This window comes from Lycorma delicatula, chromosome 10 (assembly GCF_047948215.1).
Source record: "Lycorma delicatula isolate Av1 chromosome 10, ASM4794821v1, whole genome shotgun sequence".
NCBI classification, from domain to species: domain Eukaryota; kingdom Metazoa; phylum Arthropoda; class Insecta; order Hemiptera; family Fulgoridae; genus Lycorma; species Lycorma delicatula.
In genome coordinates this window covers 34,270,770-34,291,234 of record NC_134464.1, presented here as the reverse complement: position 1 = coordinate 34,291,234, position 20,465 = coordinate 34,270,770, and the positions used below count along the sequence as shown (strand labels likewise).

General features: G+C 32.1%; 1 protein-coding gene across 5 annotated transcripts in view; it reads right to left on the bottom strand.

The window, feature by feature from the left end:
* LOC142330971 (uncharacterized) overlaps positions 1–20,465 on the bottom strand; it is a 106,334-nt gene that overhangs the window by 36,578 nt on the left and 49,291 nt on the right. For all 5 annotated transcript variants that reach the window (XM_075376456.1, XM_075376455.1, XM_075376454.1 and 2 more), the window contains exons 16-22: positions 18,577–18,899; positions 13,288–13,561; positions 11,687–11,807; positions 9,004–9,387; positions 3,417–3,751; positions 1,640–1,769; positions 535–693 (exon numbers count right to left, since the gene is read on the bottom strand). In XM_075376456.1, the coding sequence (XP_075232571.1) occupies positions 535–693; positions 1,640–1,769; positions 3,417–3,751; positions 9,004–9,387; positions 11,687–11,807; positions 13,288–13,561; positions 18,577–18,899 (1,726 nt within the window). The remainder of the gene's footprint in view (positions 1–534; positions 694–1,639; positions 1,770–3,416; positions 3,752–9,003; positions 9,388–11,686; positions 11,808–13,287; positions 13,562–18,576; positions 18,900–20,465) is intronic.

The window sequence follows — 20,465 nt, the reverse complement described above, 5'->3', positions numbered from 1 at the left end:
CATCTGTAAGTTATCTTCTTCATTAGCAAAACAAAAGTAAGCTAAACCATAAGCACATTACTGAAGTTGCTACACTGTCTATTATTATCACCTCTCATCTTGAATAATCAATTCCACCTGACATATTGTTGGTTCTGTTGTAATCTGAGCAGGATGACAGAGTTGGATCTTGTCAAGTTTTGAACATGCTTATGGATTTACTGATTTAGTTGTGAACTGTTTTAAGTAACAAATACTTCATTTCAGTGTAAACAGGAGATGACATTTTCTTATAGATATTATTTAGAGGAGTCACTTTTGCTAAAAAAGAATCACGCATCAAATTACTCTTCTAATGCTACCTATTGGTCATTAGAAGCACCTGTAGAAACTGTCACAGCACAGGGCCATGAATAACACTAATCTCATATTTAGAAAAAGGAATAGAGAATAAAAGAAGGGTAATAAATCAACCTGCAGGACTGCTTGTAATTTAGCAATTTACAGTTTTGTTGACATCCAGTGGGCAGACAAAAAATTTATATTTATACTAACCTTGAGGTAAAGTTCCATGTTGTTTTTGATGAGCAAGTAAACTTTCCATAGAAAGTACAGGCTGCCCTTGAGCATTAGTAACAACTTTTGCTACCATAGGAGTTTGTTGTGTTTTGATTAAACTTGTACCACCAGCAGACAGAACAGTCTGTCCTCCAACTGCAATAATATAATGCAATCAAAAATTATTTAGTCACAACTAATTTGTATTTTCATAAAGATGGAATAATAATTATCTTGTGTATTTATACTCAGCTTAAACAACTCTGACCAATCAATGGTTATTTAAAATAGATGAGGTCAAGACAGAAAAAACAACTCAATTTGAAATAATTAATTTCATTTCTTTCTGATTTTGTTACATAAAAACCTTATGTTATTGAGCTGGATTGGTAATCATTTAAAGTACAAAAATAAATATATAAAGAAAAATAAAATTAATACTAATTTAGTGGATGTAAGAGTAAACTCGTGATGCTGAGTCATTAACTGTTAACATAAATTTTTGTTATTAACAATTACAAATATTGGAAAAGCATCCCCCCTACTGTAGTTTTTCCACATAAGGAAAAAAATATGTTGAATGAATTAATCTCACTTTTCTTGATAATTAACCTTAATAATCAGAAAAAAATATTTTTTTTATAAATATATGTAACTGTTGGCAAAATGTAAATCTTGTTGATTTTTTTTTATGAAATGAAATGATTTAAAATACTGAATTTATTATTGTGGTTGAGCAACAGCCAATCTATTACACAGAAATTATTAAGACATTTTATAAAACTTGATAATTTCTTTTTGTGATGAAATAGTAAAATTCATAGAAATATGTCTGTTTTACAATACTTTGTAAAGTATTATAAATACTTTACAGTAATACAAAAAGTACTACTTTAGTACATTAAGTACAAAACATGATCAAAAGAGGAAAATGAATGCAATATATCAAAATAAACATATAATATATCAAATACATAAAAAAAATAATGATATTATTTCCTGGCTACATATCCAGTACGGCAGTGATTAAAAGCTAAGACAAACTAAAAAAAACCTATTACACCTTACGTTACATAAAGAAATATAAACACCACTAACTTACCACTGGACACAACTCTAGGTTGTGTTAATAAACTTGCAGATGTAACTAACCGTTGACCTTGTTGTTGCTGTTGCAATTGTTGTAACTGAGCCAATGTTAGCTGTTGAGCTTGAGCAACTGCAACCTGTGACTGAAATAAAATAATCACATGTACGTATATTTTGAGTCATTTCAAATACAGAAGAAAGGTTATTAAACTTTAAAAGTTTTACTATAAGCAAAGAGAACACAAACTCTGGATTATGCTTATAATCTAATAAGTATTTGATGCTCCAAAACCTAACGAATATCATTTTTTCAAGGATATCCTCTTTCATGAACTTATCTTGTTAATAGTTCAGTAACTAGCATAGGTATTCATTTTTACATACACTTTCCAAGGACTGATGAGTTCACAGCAAAACTGAAGATGACATATCATTTTAGGATAGGCAGGAAAGCTAACAATATTTTATTATCTCCAAAAACAAGCATTTTAACAAAAAAAAATTAAGAAATCTCTTTATACATTATAAAATTTCCTTTAATATAGTAACTGCAGAACAGAAGCTGATAGATAGGCTTTTTATATATGCCCATCGTAAAACTTATGGCCTTTATATATGGCCGTTTTGTAAAACCTAATTAAACAATATATTTTTGGAATTTCTTTCGAAAATAAGCTCTCTAAATAAAAAATTCTCATAATAAAGATATGACCTTTGTAACTTAGCTTTAATTCCATTACTATACATAAAAAAATTGGCCCAAGCTCTAATCAAAAACTCCCAAAGGTAAATTTTTTAAATTTCAGCCCAAAAATTAAATCATAGATAAATGGTATACATTGTTTTCTTTTGCTTATTCATACAAAAAGTACCGAACACTACACAGTAGAACGTAGCTATCAGAAAAAAAGCGGTGTGCAATTAAAAAAAAACTTAAAACAAAATTAACACAAACTCAGTATGTAAACTAATAAATTAGGGTGTTATTAAAATGACAATACATGAATACATTTTTATAGCCAAATTTGTATATTACAATTACAGGTACATCATTTACATTTGTTTTTTTTTACGTAATGTCCACAGTTATGTGCAACATATTGTGCTTGCAATATGAATGGAAGGTTACGTGTATGTAAACATACATGATCACATTGTCTGTTTTGGAACAGGAAAGTACATGATTGACGTTATGTAATGTTATGTAATGTCAGTTGTGTACAAAATCATAACTTCTACTATTGTTAAACAAATTTTTATATTAAAAAAATTATAGAGTTTAATCTGCACATCATGGTTAATTTTAATTATTGCCTGTTTATTTTTTTAAGTCACATTAATCTGATAGAAAAGGGCAGAAGAAGGTCAACTATTAACATTTACTTAACCATCTCATGCGCGTTGAAATATTTTGAAAAGAAAACAATGTTTAATTGTGAATTTGAGAAATAGGCAGAATTATTTTAATGCATTTGACAATCACACTGTCTACAGTTTACATAATACACTAGCAATGTTCAATAATATTGCATTTATAGAAATCATTCAAGTAATGATAATAAGAAATTTTGTATTTTTAAATTAGAAACACAATGCTCATGAAAGCATTCCGAATCCGTCTTTATAGCATTGGTAACTTATCTTTGTTGTAATCAAAAAATAATCCCATTAAATAAAAAACTTTTAAACATAAAATACTATGTATTATAAAACTTATAACTTAAGTCTTATATGACTTTTCTGTAATATAAGTAAGTAGTATGTGCATTATAACATTTTGGCTGTCTAACCTTTGTCTGTTGTTGTGCAGAAACAGCAACTTTTTGTTGATCACCTTGCTGTTTAATTAAAACCATTTGTTGAGTTTCTTGCTGTTTTTGCTGTTGTTTCTGTTGTTGTTGTTGTTTCAAAAGCAACATCTGCTGCAGTTGTTGCTGTGTTATTTGAGTTTCAGTCGCGCCAATTATTTGTTGTTGTTTAACAAATATCATTGGTTGTATTTGAGCTTTTTGTTGATCGACTTGTTGCTGTGATGTCTGAACAGTTTGTTGTTGCTGTGGCTGTGATAACTGTTGTTGCTGTTGTGTTTGCTGTTTTACAACAAACATTGGTTGCTGTGTTTTTCCTGTAAAAAAAAAAAAACAATAATAAACATGAATATATATATATACTTACATATGAGGTCTGTAAATAAAGTAATGAGACTGGTTCAGAAAAACTTTTTATTTACAATCCAATTATACATGGACTCTCTAACCTTCAAAATAGTTCCCTTGGGAAGCCACGCAACACTTCAAATGGTTTTCCCACTCTTTATAGCAATGTTGGAACTCAGAAACCGGAATATCCTTCAGACAGTCGGTTACATTTTTAAAAATGTTTTCTACTGTTCCAAAATGGTATCTTTTGAGGTGTTTTTTTAAAAGTCGGGAACAGGAAAAAGTTTCAGGGACCTAAGTCAGGTGAATAAAGTGGTTGAGGAGTTACAGGAATGTTTTTATTTGCCAAAAACTCATTAATTGATAGTGCAGTGTGACAAGGTGCACTTTCATAATGCAGCATCCAGTTGCCTTTGATGACTGGTCTCACATGGGCAACTGTTTTCTGCAGTCTTTCAAGAATTTCTTGGTAAACATATTGATTTACAGTCCTGTATGCAAAAACTCCTTATGGACAATGCCATTACTATAGAAGAAACAAATTAGCATGGTTTTGATTTGCTTATTTTTGGGATGTGATGAGTTTGAAGTATGCTACTTCTTGCTCTACTGTTTTGTTTCTGCATCATACTCAAATATCCAAGATTCATCACCAGTAGTAATAACATGTTTTTAGAAAATCAGGATCAGTTTCAATTTGGCCTAGAAGATAACGGCACACTTCCACCCAGTTGTTTTTCTGTTCAACAGTGAGGTTTTTTGGGACCAATTTTGCACAAACGTTTTTCATGTCCAATTCATTTGTCAAAATTTGATGGACTGTGGTATAGTTCAATTCAATTATTCTGCAATGTTTCTGACAGTTAATCGCCGGTCGTACCGTATCAAGTCTCTGATTTGCTCAACATCGTCATCACTTTGTGACATTAATGGTCTTCCTGAACGTGGATTGTCCGCAACTGATTCCCGTCCATCTGAAAATGCTTTAAACTACTTAAAAACTTGGGCTTGAGACAGAGCATCACCTCCATACGCCCTTTTCAATTTTGAAAAGTTTCAGTAGCATTCTCATAGAGTTTAACACAAAACTTGATTACATAACATTGCTCATAATTATTATCACTCATTTTTGTAACGCATAACAAAAACTCGTTTCACGAAAAGTTTGTTTACGTCTCACATGGCAACAATACACAAAATATTAATACCTAATATAAACTAGCTGTTCAATAACCATTTGTTTACTAGTAACTTTACATTAATGCCACTTTGACTGTCAAAAACTAAGTTTCATTACTTTATTTACAGACCTCATATAAAATTTTTAGTCTTATACCTTAGACAACTTTATTTCTTTGAAAAATACCTACAAACAGTTAGTTTAAGAATTCTAATGACATGGATAAACCAACCAAAAAAAATAAGAATGAAGTAGTTCTTAACATTATGTAAGTAATAAAAAAAAACGGGGTAATTTCAATAAATTTAATAACCGAGATAAAAAAAAATTCATCACAGATACAAACAATTTAAAATGAAAAGTGCATCAGGTTAATATTTGACTATTATGTTTTATCTGTACATTTCTGGGTTGGTGCATTTATTAATATATATTTTGTTAATATAAGAGTAATCTTTTGTATTATATGTTTGCTTTTGAAGTAAAAAAGGAATCATTTTTCCTGTTTTAGAATCTGTTACTACAAGGTAACCTTCTTTTAAACAAACTTATTCACGATTACATTAAATACTATACTGACCAAAACCGAACACAGATAGAAATGACACCTAACAGTAATACCGGGGGGGGGGGGGTTCAAAAAGTAATGATAAAAACGCTCTACAGAAAAAATATTCATTATCTTCCAAATCTATATGCTCTTTTACAAAGTAACACCCCTCAGTTCTAATCCACTTTTCCCCGTTCCTGCCACTTTTTAAATATGAATGCCAGATCATCTTTCTCAAGCTCTTTGGAGCGCACCTCCACAGCTTTGATAAGCTCATGATTAACTCTTGAATTTCTGTCCCCTGAGCGGAAACTTGACTTTGGAGAACAGCCAGAAGTCATAAGGGGCCAAATCTGGATCCTAGTGGGTGGAGTACAGTTGTGATTCTGTGAGAATTCAAGAAATCAGGTAGTGTGAGCAACACGGGGCCGCGCACTGTCATGATGCAGTAAAATTTTGTCAATGTTCTTGTGCGGCTGTCTTTTCTTAAAATGATGTAATATCATGATTAAAAAACGATTTGTAATAATCTGCAATGACTGTTTGGCCTTGAGAAACAGCATGTTAGTACAAAAACCCTTGGAATAAAAGAAGATTATCATCATAACCTTACCGGTGCTGTGACTCATCTTTGCTTTTTTTCAGAGGTGGCGACTGCACCCTTTTGCATTCAAAACTTTGTTGTTTCAGCTCCGGGTTGTACTTATACATCCAAGATTCATCTATGATTGTGATTAGATTCATTTCTTCCTTTGCTTCCCTACCAAACCACAATTTCTCACACACAGAGACACAATGTTACATTTGCTCGATATGAGCAGCGCGCCACGTGTTACACAGCAAAATCGTGCAAAATTAAAAATGCACTGCCAACTGAAATGTCTAGACATGCAGTGAGTTGCTGCTATGATAGTGGCAGCTGTATTCTTTACAACCTTGGTGTGAGACATTGAAAAGCAAACCCCCCCCCCCAATACAGCTCATCGGCGATGCTCTCTGTATCCTCCTTGAACACTTTACACCACTTAAAGCAGGTTATCTTTTCATGACTTCTTCACCATATATATACCATAGTTAATAATTCATATGTGTCTTTTCATTTCTTCCACAGTTTCACTAAATCTTTCACATTACAACAGTTGCTCTAATTTTTTATCCATGGTGGACATGGTAGGCGAATATCTATCACACGTTATGTGAATCATCACATACATCCACTCACTGCACCGATCAACTTGAAACTGATTGTTAAAGATAGCTAAAAGAATGGGCTACATGAAAGTATGTAGTATTACCACCCTTTGCAACACATTTTCCCTCAGGGTCTCTATTATCATTACTTTTTGAACATCCCTCATACAAGCAATAAAATTAACTTCTGTAAATAACTTCAGAGAAACTAGAAACCTATACAATAATATAACTACACCATACATGTTTTATATACATATATCAATGCCATAAATTAAAAGTACTTGAGCAATACGAAATTTGCAAATGCAATATATACTACGAATAAGTTGAAACCAGATAAAATATACTGTTTGATCATGTACTTAAAATACTTTTAAACAATTTCAATACACAAACACCATTAATATATTGCATCAGTTTTCTTTTAAGATCTACAGATATACATTTGTAGTTTCTTAATCTTTTGTTGAATTCTATATTCTTGAAATATTTTTTATAAAGAAAAATTAGAAGTATCTAACACTGTGATAACATTTGAGTAGTTTTAAACTGTATAAAACTATGTGCAATCTTCCTACTGTAATTCTAAGTTTAAAAGTACATAATAAATTCATCATAATTTTTTATAAAAAAAAACACTAAGACCACCTGAGCGTGGTAATGGGGAGGGAGCCTTCCGAAGAGACCGACATTTTTTCCAGTCGTCTGTGGGCAAGTGGAGAGTAAGCACGTTGATTTCCATGAATCTCTGTTAAGAAGTGTCATCGTGATCCGAGATGGATAAAAATCTTAGCAGCAATACGCCATCAAATTCTGCGTATTTGGCCTTGAGAAACAGCATGTTAGTACAAAAACCCTTGGAATAAAAGAAGATTATCATAACCTTACAGGTGCTCAGAATGATTGAACACAGAATTGATTGAATGATGAACACAGACCCTCAGAATGATTAAGGACGCCTACGGGGGTGCTGCCATGAGCTGCTCAACAGTGTTCAAGTGGCATAAGCTGTTCCAGGAGGGGTGGGAGCTTGTCGAAGACGACCAGTGCGCCGGTCAACTTCAAGGATAGATGAAAATGTGGCCAAAGTGAAGGTGTCCAAAGTTCGTACCTCCTGGATAGATTGTGAATGCCAGTTTTTACATGAACGTGCTTAACAGGTTGCGCAAACATGTCCACCGCATGCTGCCAGACATTGCCGATTCTTGGAAGCTTCACACACAACGCGCCATGCCACATGGCGCTGCTGCTGAGGGACTTTCTGGCCAAGCACAAGGTTGCCTCACCCCCCCTACAGCCCAGATCTGTGGCACCGCCGGACTTCTTCCTCTTTCCTTGGCTCAAGCGGGACCTCAAGGGAAACCGATACAGCTCGGTAGATGTTCAAGGGGCATGACGGCATCTCTGAAGGGGGATCCCAGAAAGCGAGTTCCAGAAGGCGTACGCGCAGTGGAAATCGCGTTATACGCATTGTGTCGAAGCACAAGGGTGCTATTTCGAGGACTACTAAGGATTTGCACAGATTAGTTCAATAAAAAATTTTTAACTAATTCAGTCCAACTACTTTTTGATCCTACCTCTGTATATATATTCTAGAACATCCCAAAAAAACTGTAGAGATGTGTTTTTTTTTTACAAAGGGTTGAATTCTTGATTTCTTGGATTGTAAAAAATTGAAATGCTGGTATTAGATTCTTTCTTTTTTGGGGGTCATAACAGCTTGTAAATGACAATCACAAAGTTCACTTCATAAGTTGTTAAAAATTCAATCACTGCATTTTGTTTTTCATATATGCTCACAAAGCCAAAGTCAAGGCATGAGTCAGGTGTCAGGGAGACAATTCCTGTCTCCTTGGCACCGACTACTGATGAAAAATTAGGAATGAAATTCAAAAAGACTTGACGTGTTTATAGTGAGAGTATGTAGAGTGGCTACAACACAACTATGTTGTATGTCTTGTTTTCCTGTTATCTGTGACAATATATTACTTATCCAACATCCCTCATATTAAGTCATTCAACTTAAGTATCTGATAACATAGGAGGCTATATAGAGGGTAAAAACTGTGCAAGTGACGAAAAAGATTAGCATACATGAATAAGAAAAGTCAGATTGAAGTAAGGTAAGGTAAGGAGTAAATGTTTTGAGATTAAAAGAATGATGCAGAATAGGAAAGATTGGAGAACAGCACCTAAGCAGTCAAATAATAAGTAATGACAAAAAAGATGATAAAAAATGAACAAGAATTTGGTATTTCGGTAAATGCCAATAAAAATACAGGGGAAAAGCCTACCAGTTTTCTGTTCTGTGAGCAACTGTTGCTGTTTAGCTAAAAATAATTGTTGTAACTGTTGCTGCTGTATAGTGGCTTGTTCTAACTGTTGTTTCACTAAAATCTGCTGCAACTGTTTTTGTTGTTTAGCACTCAGCTGCTGATCTGTCATCAACTGCTGCTGATTTATGACTATCATTTGTGGTTGAGATCCACCTGACGATTGGTCACCGCTTGATTGTTTCATAACAATCAACTGCTGTGCCGGCTGTTGCTGTGGTTGGGATTGCGGTTGCTGTTGTTGTTGTTGCTGCTGCTGCTGTTGTTTCTGTTCATTCATCAACTGTTGTTTGATCAGCATCATCTGCTGCTGAGTTACTTGAGCTGTACTTGTAACCGCTCGAACTGAAAAGTAAAATAAAACCTCATAAATTTATGTTAACATCAAATTGTTATTCTTACTATTTAAAGTTTCATGCAAATAATAATAACATGAGTACACAAAGGTTCTAAAAGGACTGCTGAAATTCTGAATTATTGTTTTTGTATTTCAATTACTGCTTTACTCCAAAGAAGTTTAAAACAAAATTTCTGTAATTTTACTACAGATAAATTTCATTAAGTGTAATAAAATAAAAACCATTCACCTCAAAACTCTTGAATGGCTAAGCATTATTTAAAGTATAGCTAAAAAGTGACTATTCAATGAAATATGAAGCAACCAGTAGCATTTTAAAAACTATTGTTAGTTCATCCAACCTTCATTTGCCCTTGTTAAATATATCACTACACTATTATAGATCAAAAAAACATCTAGTTACAGTTCAGTTGCAATTTTTGCCATTTATTCTTCTGCTATTATGTTAATTCATGGTAAAATGTTATGAGAATGGAGGAGTTTTGAAACAAAAATATAACATTTAAGTTACTATGTTTAATCAATGGTAAATGATTATTACAGCTGATTGTGTCCCAGATTCAGACCAACAGTTTATAAATCAATGGTGTTAATTTCATCTCAACTATCCAGTAAACCAACAACATTAATACTAACATCAAACTATATATAGTTATTCTGTAACTTGATTTTTAATCTTGGTCTTTGGGATTATGAACACTTGCAGTAACAGTTGATCAGTGATATTAATATATGATTCAAATGAAGGATTATAACAGAGTTATATACTGGGTTTCTGTCCTCTAATATCACAACAAAATTATATATCTATTGCACATGTATACATTTTGGCCAAGAATGTTTAGTTACAGGATGAAAATACTAGTAGTTGTAATAACTCTACCAAAAGAATGATATATTTAGCTTACATACATTCCTATATTCTTATGTTGTGCTGGGGGAAATTCTGTTGAATTAAACAGAATTTTGAAAATACGTAACCGGGCAGTTAAAATGAATCTAAGTATTTCTTTATTGACAATATGTGTGTTTAGCTTCATCTAAAAGTTGGCAGTAGTACACAGAATTCACTGTACAACATTCATGGAGAAAATCAACTTGCAAAATACCTTTGAAATAAAAAAATACTGTGGCCAGAACCTATCCAGCTGACAGTAGAGTTTTGGCTTTAATGGGTGCAGTTTCTCCCTTTTTTCATCACTACATACTTGTCTGTTTTGATTCTGAGATGTAATGATGCACCCAAGTTTCGTTGCAGGCCACGATTTGATGCAAAAAAATTCTCCTTTAGTTTGAAACAAATGCTGGCACGCCACTAGACGATAGAGCTTCTAACCTTCGGTGAGAAGATGAGGAATCCCATTGTGGTGCTACATTTTTAAATCCATGATCGCCAGTAATGATTGCCTGAGCTCTGCTATAGCTTATTCCAATCTCAGAAGCTATTTCTGCAATTGTTAACAGACAGTTGTCCTTGATACAGCAATCAACCATGATAAAAGTTTTCAACAGTAGCACTTGTCCTTGGGTCACATTAGTGACCTTCATTTTCAATTAGTTGTCGTCCTTCTGAAGAATGCTTTTGACAATCACACACTTGAGTCTTTTTAAGTGTATTGTCACTGAAGTCTTATCAAAATTTCAGATGATTTCACACCTTCTGCCGTAAGTAATTTAATAATATGTTGCACAACGCACGACAATACCGCCTGCTCTGACATTGTGATACTGACTAGAATAAAGTAGCAAGCTGGCTTTCTAAAAATAAGATCTCCTCCACACATCTTATGTGCAATACTGAGAAGCCACGCCCCTTTCCATTAGCAGTGAGTCAACAAAAACAAAAATTCCAGTTTATATTTGATTCACCTTCATAGTAATGTAAATTAGCTTTTGTTTCCATCCACTTCACTGAGTTATTTCTTAATACTGATTTTATGTATTTACTAATTAAAAAACTTTTGGGGTAAATTTGGATACGATACTAAAAATATTAATAATTGAATCCATTAGGTGATATCACTTTCAATTTCGTTTAAAATACTACTCTAAATTATGAAATTATTTAAAATTTACTGAACACGTATTTAGTAAAAAAAAAAAAAAGCCAGAAAAGAATAACATTATCATTTATATATTACACCACACCTGGGTTCGTAACGCCTTAGGTATATTTTTGAAACATTTTGGGATATATTTAGAAAAAAGAAAACATGAAGATGAATATATTGAAGTCTCATGAAAATCATGAATAGACGAATATTACATATAATTTTTTAAACATACCTCCTGATTGAGATGTTACAACTTTTACAAGTGACTTGGCTGGTGTGGTTACAGCTTTAGCAATACCTTGACTAACTGGAGTTGATGATACTACTGAGCCAATAGCAACTTTATTTAACTGCTGTAAAAAATAATAAGTAATTATAAAAAATTTTATAAATCATGCACAAATAAATGTATAACCATTAGTATAACAATTTAAAAAAAAATTTTTTAAGACAAAAGATTTTTGTCTTATCTGTGGTCACACTTTTTATATTATTATTAAACTAACTTTTTTTTATTTCTCCATCAATTAGGTCAAATAGTTCTAATTGTAAAATAAAAATTTTACCAATAGAATTTATTTCTGTTTGTAACAAATCTTTTTTGACACATTTGAAACACTTTCCTACTGTTCATGTTTTATTAGCAGCTATAATCTCTTGTAAACCAATACTTTTATTTATTTTTTTAATGAAGTGATGGGAATTAAAAAAACTGTTTCATCTTCAGTACTTTCATTTACATAAGAGCATATACAATTAAAACAAACTGTAATATATTTTATCATTCAAGTACATTATCCAGTTTGTATAAGATCATTTGTAAATTCAAAGGCGCCGTTAAGTACTGCTACCTAGCAAAACAATTTGTAAACCCACCTTTTTGGGGGAAAAGTGACATAGTCGAGTCCTGGGATTCATCAAATGGAAGAGAAAAGGTTGTCTAACAAAATTTGAAGTATATTTTGAAAGTATACTTTATTAAAATTCTAACTGAACTGAAATATGTTTTCATGCTTACTTTTCCCCCATTTTCATTTCACTTTTAGGTTAGGTCATGTTTAGAATTGCTAACATAATTCGTTGATTTCATCAATTTTCACTGTTCAGTTCTGTGGACTCCGCAGAAGTTCTAACAAACTTGTTGATCACTGTGCTACATGGCAGTCTATGTTTTTACCAAGTTCAGTTGACAGACCACATTGTATAAACACAAAGATCTTTTGATCGAATATGAAGACAGAAGAAGGGCAAAACACAGCTGAGACAGATTGATTAAATTGGTATGCTTCTTGTTGAATGTTTTTTTACAGTGTGCTTAATTAGAAAGTGCATCACCTATCTTAAGTAACTAAGTACTGCTGTACTGCTGTATCTTCAATCAGTCTACGTTGTAATCAGCAAATTTAGTTGTAGATTTTATTACTTAACTGAAACAACAATGATGTGAAAGAATATTCAGCAGTATTCCTTCATACTAAGTAATTGTATGTTTGAAGAATTTGCAAAGCAATACAAAAAGGATGTACCATACAGACTACGTTTTAAAATGATATTTAAAATAATTATATAAATTTATATTTATTAATTTATATAAATTGTAAAATAATTAAAAATATATATCTTTAAAAATGAAGAAAGTCTTTAGGTACATTATTCTTTGCTAGGATAATGTTTTTAACTTCTGGCTATTGACGATAAAGGCCAGTTAAGTAGCTCTTTATTTTCAGATTCCAAAGAAATATTAACTCATCAATGTAAAATATTCATTAAAAAAACAAAACCTTATTCAAAATTACATAATAGTTATAATTAAAAGAACTTTCAGATACTTACAGCTTGATTTTGGGCTTGTTCTAAGAGTGAAGTAGCCTCTTTACCAGCCTTTAGTGTTTTAATTCGTGTAGTCCCCGCTTGTGTAGCAAGTTTTAACTGATCAGGAAGCCTTCTTACTGCAGATAAAACTGTTGTCGCAGCCGATGTGGTTATTGTGGTAGTTGTTACTATTGATGAACTTGTTACAGCTACTGAAGAAACAGCAATTTTAGTCTGAGCATCGGTAATTCGGCGGACACCACCCATAACATTACTAGCTTGACCTTCTGGTAACCTGAGAAGTTTTTATTACGATAAAATATAAAACAGATCAAAAAACTACTTACCATGAGTAAAAAAATTGGATATTAATTATTTTATATATTTTGGCCAAAAATGAACAATTGAAGTAAACTACCATAATAAAATGGAAATAAATTAATTAATTAGAGAAAGAAATTCTACCTTTATAAATAATACTTTTATGAAAGCACCTAGAAAAAAGAATGTTGCTCATAAATTATTAATTTTTCATTACATGACTGTCATCATTATTTATGGAAGTCAGGATGATTTAATTCAATAAACTATTGTGCATATGACAGCTTTTGCTTCTAGATACATAACAGTTTTAATAATGTGCCTAAACTCTAGTGTTTAATTATTGATGAGCAAACTGAAAAATTTAGAATTTTTTTTTATTTGAAATAATTACTAATTAAATTCATACAACTGAGTGTCTCATAACTTTGTACCAACTACAGATAAAAGACTGGACCAAAATTATGAGAGAAATGAAGACCCTTAAAATTTTGTTAAAAATAAATAACATTTGTATTTAAAACATCCTTCTGATAATATCAGGTTAAACAATTTGAATGCCTGGATTAACATAATCTTTTTTTTTCCTGTTTAGCCTCTGGTAACTACTGTTCAGATAATACTTCAAAGGATGATATGTATGAGTGTAAATGAAGTGTAGTCTTGTACAGTCTCAGTTTGGCCGTTCCTGAGATGTGTGGTTAATTGAAACCCAACCACCAAAGAACACTGTATTCAAAATCTAGTATTCAAATCCGTGTAAAAACAACTGGCTTTACTAGGACTTGAACGCTGAAACTCTCGACTTCCAAATCAGCTGATTTGGGAAGATGCGTTCACCACTAGACCAACCAGGTGGGTTTGGATGAGCACGATCTGGATAAATGCAACTATACTGAATAAAGAAAAGACTGGTGCTAATAACTTAGAATTGAAAAAAAAATTAACATATTTATGCAAACATGACACAGTTCTAAATGGTGTTGCTAACAAATAAATGCACTGAGTGAAACATCACACAGCAAAGGTGAGCTAGAATTTGCACAATAAAATATGGCTACTTTTAAAAGCGAACACACTGGCAACATAAAATTCCAGACAAAATATTCATTAATATTTATTATCAGCTAAATAAAGAGCAGTTAATTAATCATTTAGAGATTGCTAAATGACTCCTGCTATACTGTTGTAATTTGTATGGTATACACATTTACAGCATTAAGGCATAAGTTCTCCATCTCTATACATGAATATGGACAAAGGCTTTGAAAAATTAAGAAATATATTTTGTTTTTAGCAAATTTGTTTTTTGTGTTTAAAAAAACAAGTTATAAAAAACTGTAAAGTTGAGATATTACTTCAAGGTCTATACAACTCAGCCTAAAAGGACATATATTCCCTTGTTGATTCTTTTGTCCAGTTGTATGTTCTTAACAAACAGCACCTGGCCTATCAAATTACAATTCTAAGCTGAGAAGATATTCCAAACATTACATTCCGCTGGTTCTGGAGTACGCATGTACCAGAAGTAATACCTATTGTGTCATGGAGTGTGAGCACAATCCACAAACCAGTTTAAAATATGTGAGCTGAAAGTTTGCCTCTTGCCAACTGCTGTGTCAAGTGTACTAGTTATATAAAAAATATGCATTGCCTGCTCATATTCATTTCTTTTTATTTCCAATGTTTTATATATTATTATAAGCAATATAAATTTATTAACTCCATGTAATTTATTTTTGTCCTTGTTTTTATTTCACTTATGTTACTTTAACTGCAAATAAATGCAAAAGCATAAAAATATTAATTTTGATTTATTGTAATGGAGAAACTGTTAGTCTAAAGGTGTTGCTAAATCATCATCGCTGAAATCGTCTTTCATTGTAGACGAATAATCACAGTCTTCATTACTCCTTTCTCATAAATTGGTAAATTCTTCTTCAACTGAATGTTCTCTCTTCACATATTCATCTTCTAGTTTTTTCAGATTCTCACATATCAATGACCAGTATTTCTCTGTTATATTAGAAATTCTTTCTTCATGAAGCATAATAGCTGCATTTTACTTGAACGTGATATTTCTTTGGGTCAGATCCTTTTTATGTTTGCCCATATCATTTCGTTAGGGTTTAGATCCAGGTGGTATGATGGCAGGTGAATAGCTGTGTGACCATGAGCTTCCAGAAAGTTTGTGCAGCTAACTGGTCTGTAATGTTCCAGTCTAAGCATTTTAGGATGAAACTGTATTTGGTTCTCCTGTAACCAAGATACCACTATTTCTAATTTCTTAGATTTTGTGGTAGGTGCCTTATCATATTATAATGGTATGCAGGATTATCCAGCACTACAATCGATTGCAGGGATAAATTTGGATCCATAGGGGATAGTTTGTTTTCCATCCATTTCATGAAATTTTCAGAGTTTATGTTGTCATGATAATCCCCACTTGATGTGCTATGTCTATGTGCTTCCCTATGTCAGCAGAACATTGTTTATGTATCCCATTGTGCTGCCAATGTGCAAGATTATTGCTTGATCTCCTTTAGATATAGGATGATGTATGCCCTGATTAGAATTGTTCTACCACGTTTTGTTATGAGAAGATAAAATGTATATTTCATCTACACAAATAATGTAATGTTTTTCTTCTCTGTAACGTTTAATACATATTTTTTTATTGTCATATTTTATCATTTTTGATGAGAATATTTCTATTACTTTTTTTTTGTTTTCTCAGTCAAAATCCTCAGGATTTCAAAATTTACCTGGTGCTCCATAAAGCACCCTGAAAACTAGTAGCCTCTTTCAGTTTATTATAAATATGTTTAGCTGTAGAAGCACTTTTTCTTATAAATAAAAATCATAAACAATTCACTAGACTAAACATTCATCAAAACTGTCTAAATCAGTAATTCTGTTTTCCCATTTATATTTTTTGGTGGTTTGAAATGAGCATTCACCCTCCTACATACCATTCTTTTCTTTTCTAATTTTTTTAACAGTTCTAGCTAAAACCCTGTATGCAACAGCAGTTCTCAATACACTTTTTCACAGGAATAGAATAAATGGTATGCTTGGAACCTCCTGTTCTTGGAACTGTTTGGCCTCTCTTTCCATATAATTTCAAGAGCTTGACTGTGGCAAGTTTTTCCTCTCTTAAGTTTTGATGTAAAACCTCCATAATTTATCAGAGAACAATAAGAATTTGCAAGAAAATAAATATTCACTAAAATTAAAATAAAACTACAAAAATATTACACGCAGGATAATGCACTCAACAAATGAAAAACCAAAACACAGATGAGTATAAACAAATTTACTTTACACAGCAAATACTACTTTACAATTAAACTGTAACAACAAGAAGATTCTTAATGTGTTTGCATTTTATATACAAATTTGTTATATTAGTAGTAATCAGATCATGTCATCTGGTTAGATAATACAACAAACCCTGTTTGCCCGTTCTGCCTAAGCCAGCCAACAGTTTGGTTGATAAAAATAGGGGCAAAGCTCATTTAGTAAACAGCAAAGAACACCTAAAAATTTTCAAATGGTGCCTGAATACACCATGTCTGGTTAGAACACTTTCTGCCTGAAACCTTCCTAAAACTTAGCTCTTGTATTTTAAGAAAAAATTTAGATCTTTATAAAAGGGTTCATCAATGTACAACCTGTAAAAGTTTGTTTGGTTACTGAATTTTTGACTGTTTTGTAATTTTCTGATTACTTTAAATGAAGAAGCTGAAGTTCTTTAATTAAAGTATTTTATTTATTTTTTTTAAAATATTAAATATTTTCCAAAATAAGTTGTTCTTCAGCGCGTTATGACTGATTTTTACAATACTACAGATCATTTACTGAATTGAATTCAGTAAGTCTTTTACCTCAATTCTATTTTTTTATGAAGAATATGTAATACTATAAAAAGTTTTGAGTTTTTAACAAGTGATATAAAAAAAAAAGTTTCCTAAGAAAGCAATAATGCTTCCAATGCTTCAACAAGAAGAGATAAAAGAACAGAATTCTGTTTTACTAATACAATATCGATAATGTTGCCCTGATTCTTAATGTTGATGTTATAATATTAGTAGAATCATTAACTTTTTTTTTTTGTGTAAATTATTTACGAAAATATTTAGTATTTAGCAAAAGAAATATATATCATTTTATTCAAATGGATTATCACTAAATACCAGTTACAATAAAATATTAATTTACTTCTCACTTGTAGTTTTGATTTCAGTTTAAATAATAATCAGTTTATAAACTGTAATTGTAATACATATCATATTTGAAATGAAAAGAATAATTACGATATGATTCCAGTTACATCTCTTAAGTTAAACAGCTAGATGTGTGTTTTTCCTTTTTTCTACTGTCATATAAAGAAATTTATTAATTTCCATCCCGTTCTTCTCTTATAACACTATTTTATGTATACTCTTCTTTTTGTTATACAAAATGTATTTGTCTTCCTTCAATTAACATCAAATTGTATTTTACGTTTGGGATACATTTGTGTGTCAGAATACTACATTTAAATTCATTAAATAACATATGTAGACAAATATAAATACGAAGCAGTAAACTGAAGTTTACTACATACATTTCATTCAACAAGTGGCACAGTCTAAAATATTGTAATGTACAAACAGGGATCCACAGTCTAATATCTTGTCACTGAAAAATTATATTGTAATAATGGCATACTAAGATTTAATTGGTATGTGGAAAAAGCATTCAGTACTTCTATATATTTGAGGCACTCCGATATCATTATCATTTTTTTTTTTCCATATAAATTATCAGACAAAAAGCTATACTAAAGCAAACTATAGAAAACATATATTTTATATATTCATCAGTAGAAGTCAATAAAAAGATTCTTCGAGGCACAAAAGTGCTAAATAATTATCAACGCTGGTTGAAAATGACATATCCAATAAATAGTTAACATAAAAAAAAAACAACCAAAAAACAAATTACCTTCTAACTGGAGCAAGTGTTTGTGCAGACTGTTTTACTCCTTTAACAGATTTAACTGTTTGCAATGCTTTTTGTCTATTAGGTTTACCAAGTATTGTTTTAACTTCATTATCAGTAGACTTCTGTGCAGCAAGAGATGCTTTTTTAGCAGCAGCAAGTGTAGCAGCTGTAATTAATGATTTTTGCACTGTGCTTGTCGGTAACCTCTGTGTGGCAATTGGTTTAGTTTGACTTAAGAGTTTATCATCAGTGACTGATACAATATTTGCATCTGAAACCACCGATTGGATACCAGTGCCACTTGTAACAACGGCAGATGCAGCCTATAACATAAACAAAACTTAATGCACATTACAAATGCATACACAAAATATATATATATGAAATTGATTTCTAGCTTTTATTGCTTTTATTTTCTCTTTGATGTTTTATACTGAGAGATCTTTGCTTCATTGTAACACTATTTCATTTATAAAATATATCATTTTTTAATTTTATTGTAACATTAAACAGATTTGTACATAAATTATTAACACATTTACTATTACAATTTTATCCATTTATTTAATCCACCAACTTAAATAATTTTGTTTTCATCAGTTTTAACAATAAGGAGTTATAATAAATAGATAAATATTATACAAATTAAAAAAAAAAAACCATAATGGCCAAAAAGGAAGAACAACTTGAACCCTGTAAATTACTCACAAGAACCTCAACAAATGTGTTTTCCTTATTGACCAAAATCATGCCTAACAACTGTTTAGTCATCAAACTTCATTCATTTTCATATGTAAATGCAGTTTTATTTCACTGTTTTCATAAAAAATTAATTACTGAAATAATCTGTCAAAAATACTTCTCATAAAACTATGTTTCTAATTTACATACAAATAAGAGCCTCCAACTGGTTAAAGTAATTGATAGTCTTGTTGGAGGCCTGAACAGAAAAGCAGTAACTGTAGCCGTTTTTCTAGATGTGGCTAAAGCCTTTGACAAAGTTTGGTATAGCGCCTTGCTATATAAACTCATGCATACAACAATTCCCTGTCGCTATGTCAAACTGTACGGTCTTATTTACTAGACTCGACAATTTGTTGTACGCCTAAGGGGTACAATCTCCTCCACCAGAGTCATAGCCACTGGAGTCCCCCAAGGAGCAGTGCTTTCACCATTCTTGTACACGGCCTATGTCAACAATATGTGGTTGTCGGAAGGAGTCAGAATAGCTCTATTTGCAGACGACACAGCATATCTTATGAATCCAGAAGTGTAGACTATGCGAGATCGAGAGACTCCAAATGGATTTAGTAGGGTCGTAGCTCAATATGTGGAGAATCAAGGTCAACTGTGAAAAATCAGTGGCCGTGATGTTCACATACAAGACACGTGCTCCAACCAGGCAGCTGGAAATCTCAGGAGAGAAAATTCCCTTTGGGAAAACATTCAAGTACCTTGGAGTAGTCCTGGATATACGACTTACCTTAGGAGAACATGTTAAATACGTGACCCAAAGGGCAAAAGCCGTCAGGGCCTCACTATACCCAGTACTGAACAGTGCCACCCCATAGCCACTGGTGACCAAACTACACATTTTTCAGCTATACATCCTGCCGATTCTAATATATGCTTACCCGGCATGGAGAGCTTTGTTGAACTCCACGCTTCAAAAGAAATTAGAAGCTGTCCAAAACATAGCATTGCGGATGATATTTGGAGCACTTTGATTCATCAGCAACGCCACTCTTCACCACGATGCAGAACTACAAACCATATCTGAGGTGGGGGTGGCACAGGTGCGCACAGGGCTGTTCGGGAGAGCAGCCGTATCCAAACATGGCCATCTTCAGGGCATCTGCTGAGAGGACCTTACTCAACAGGGTGTAAGA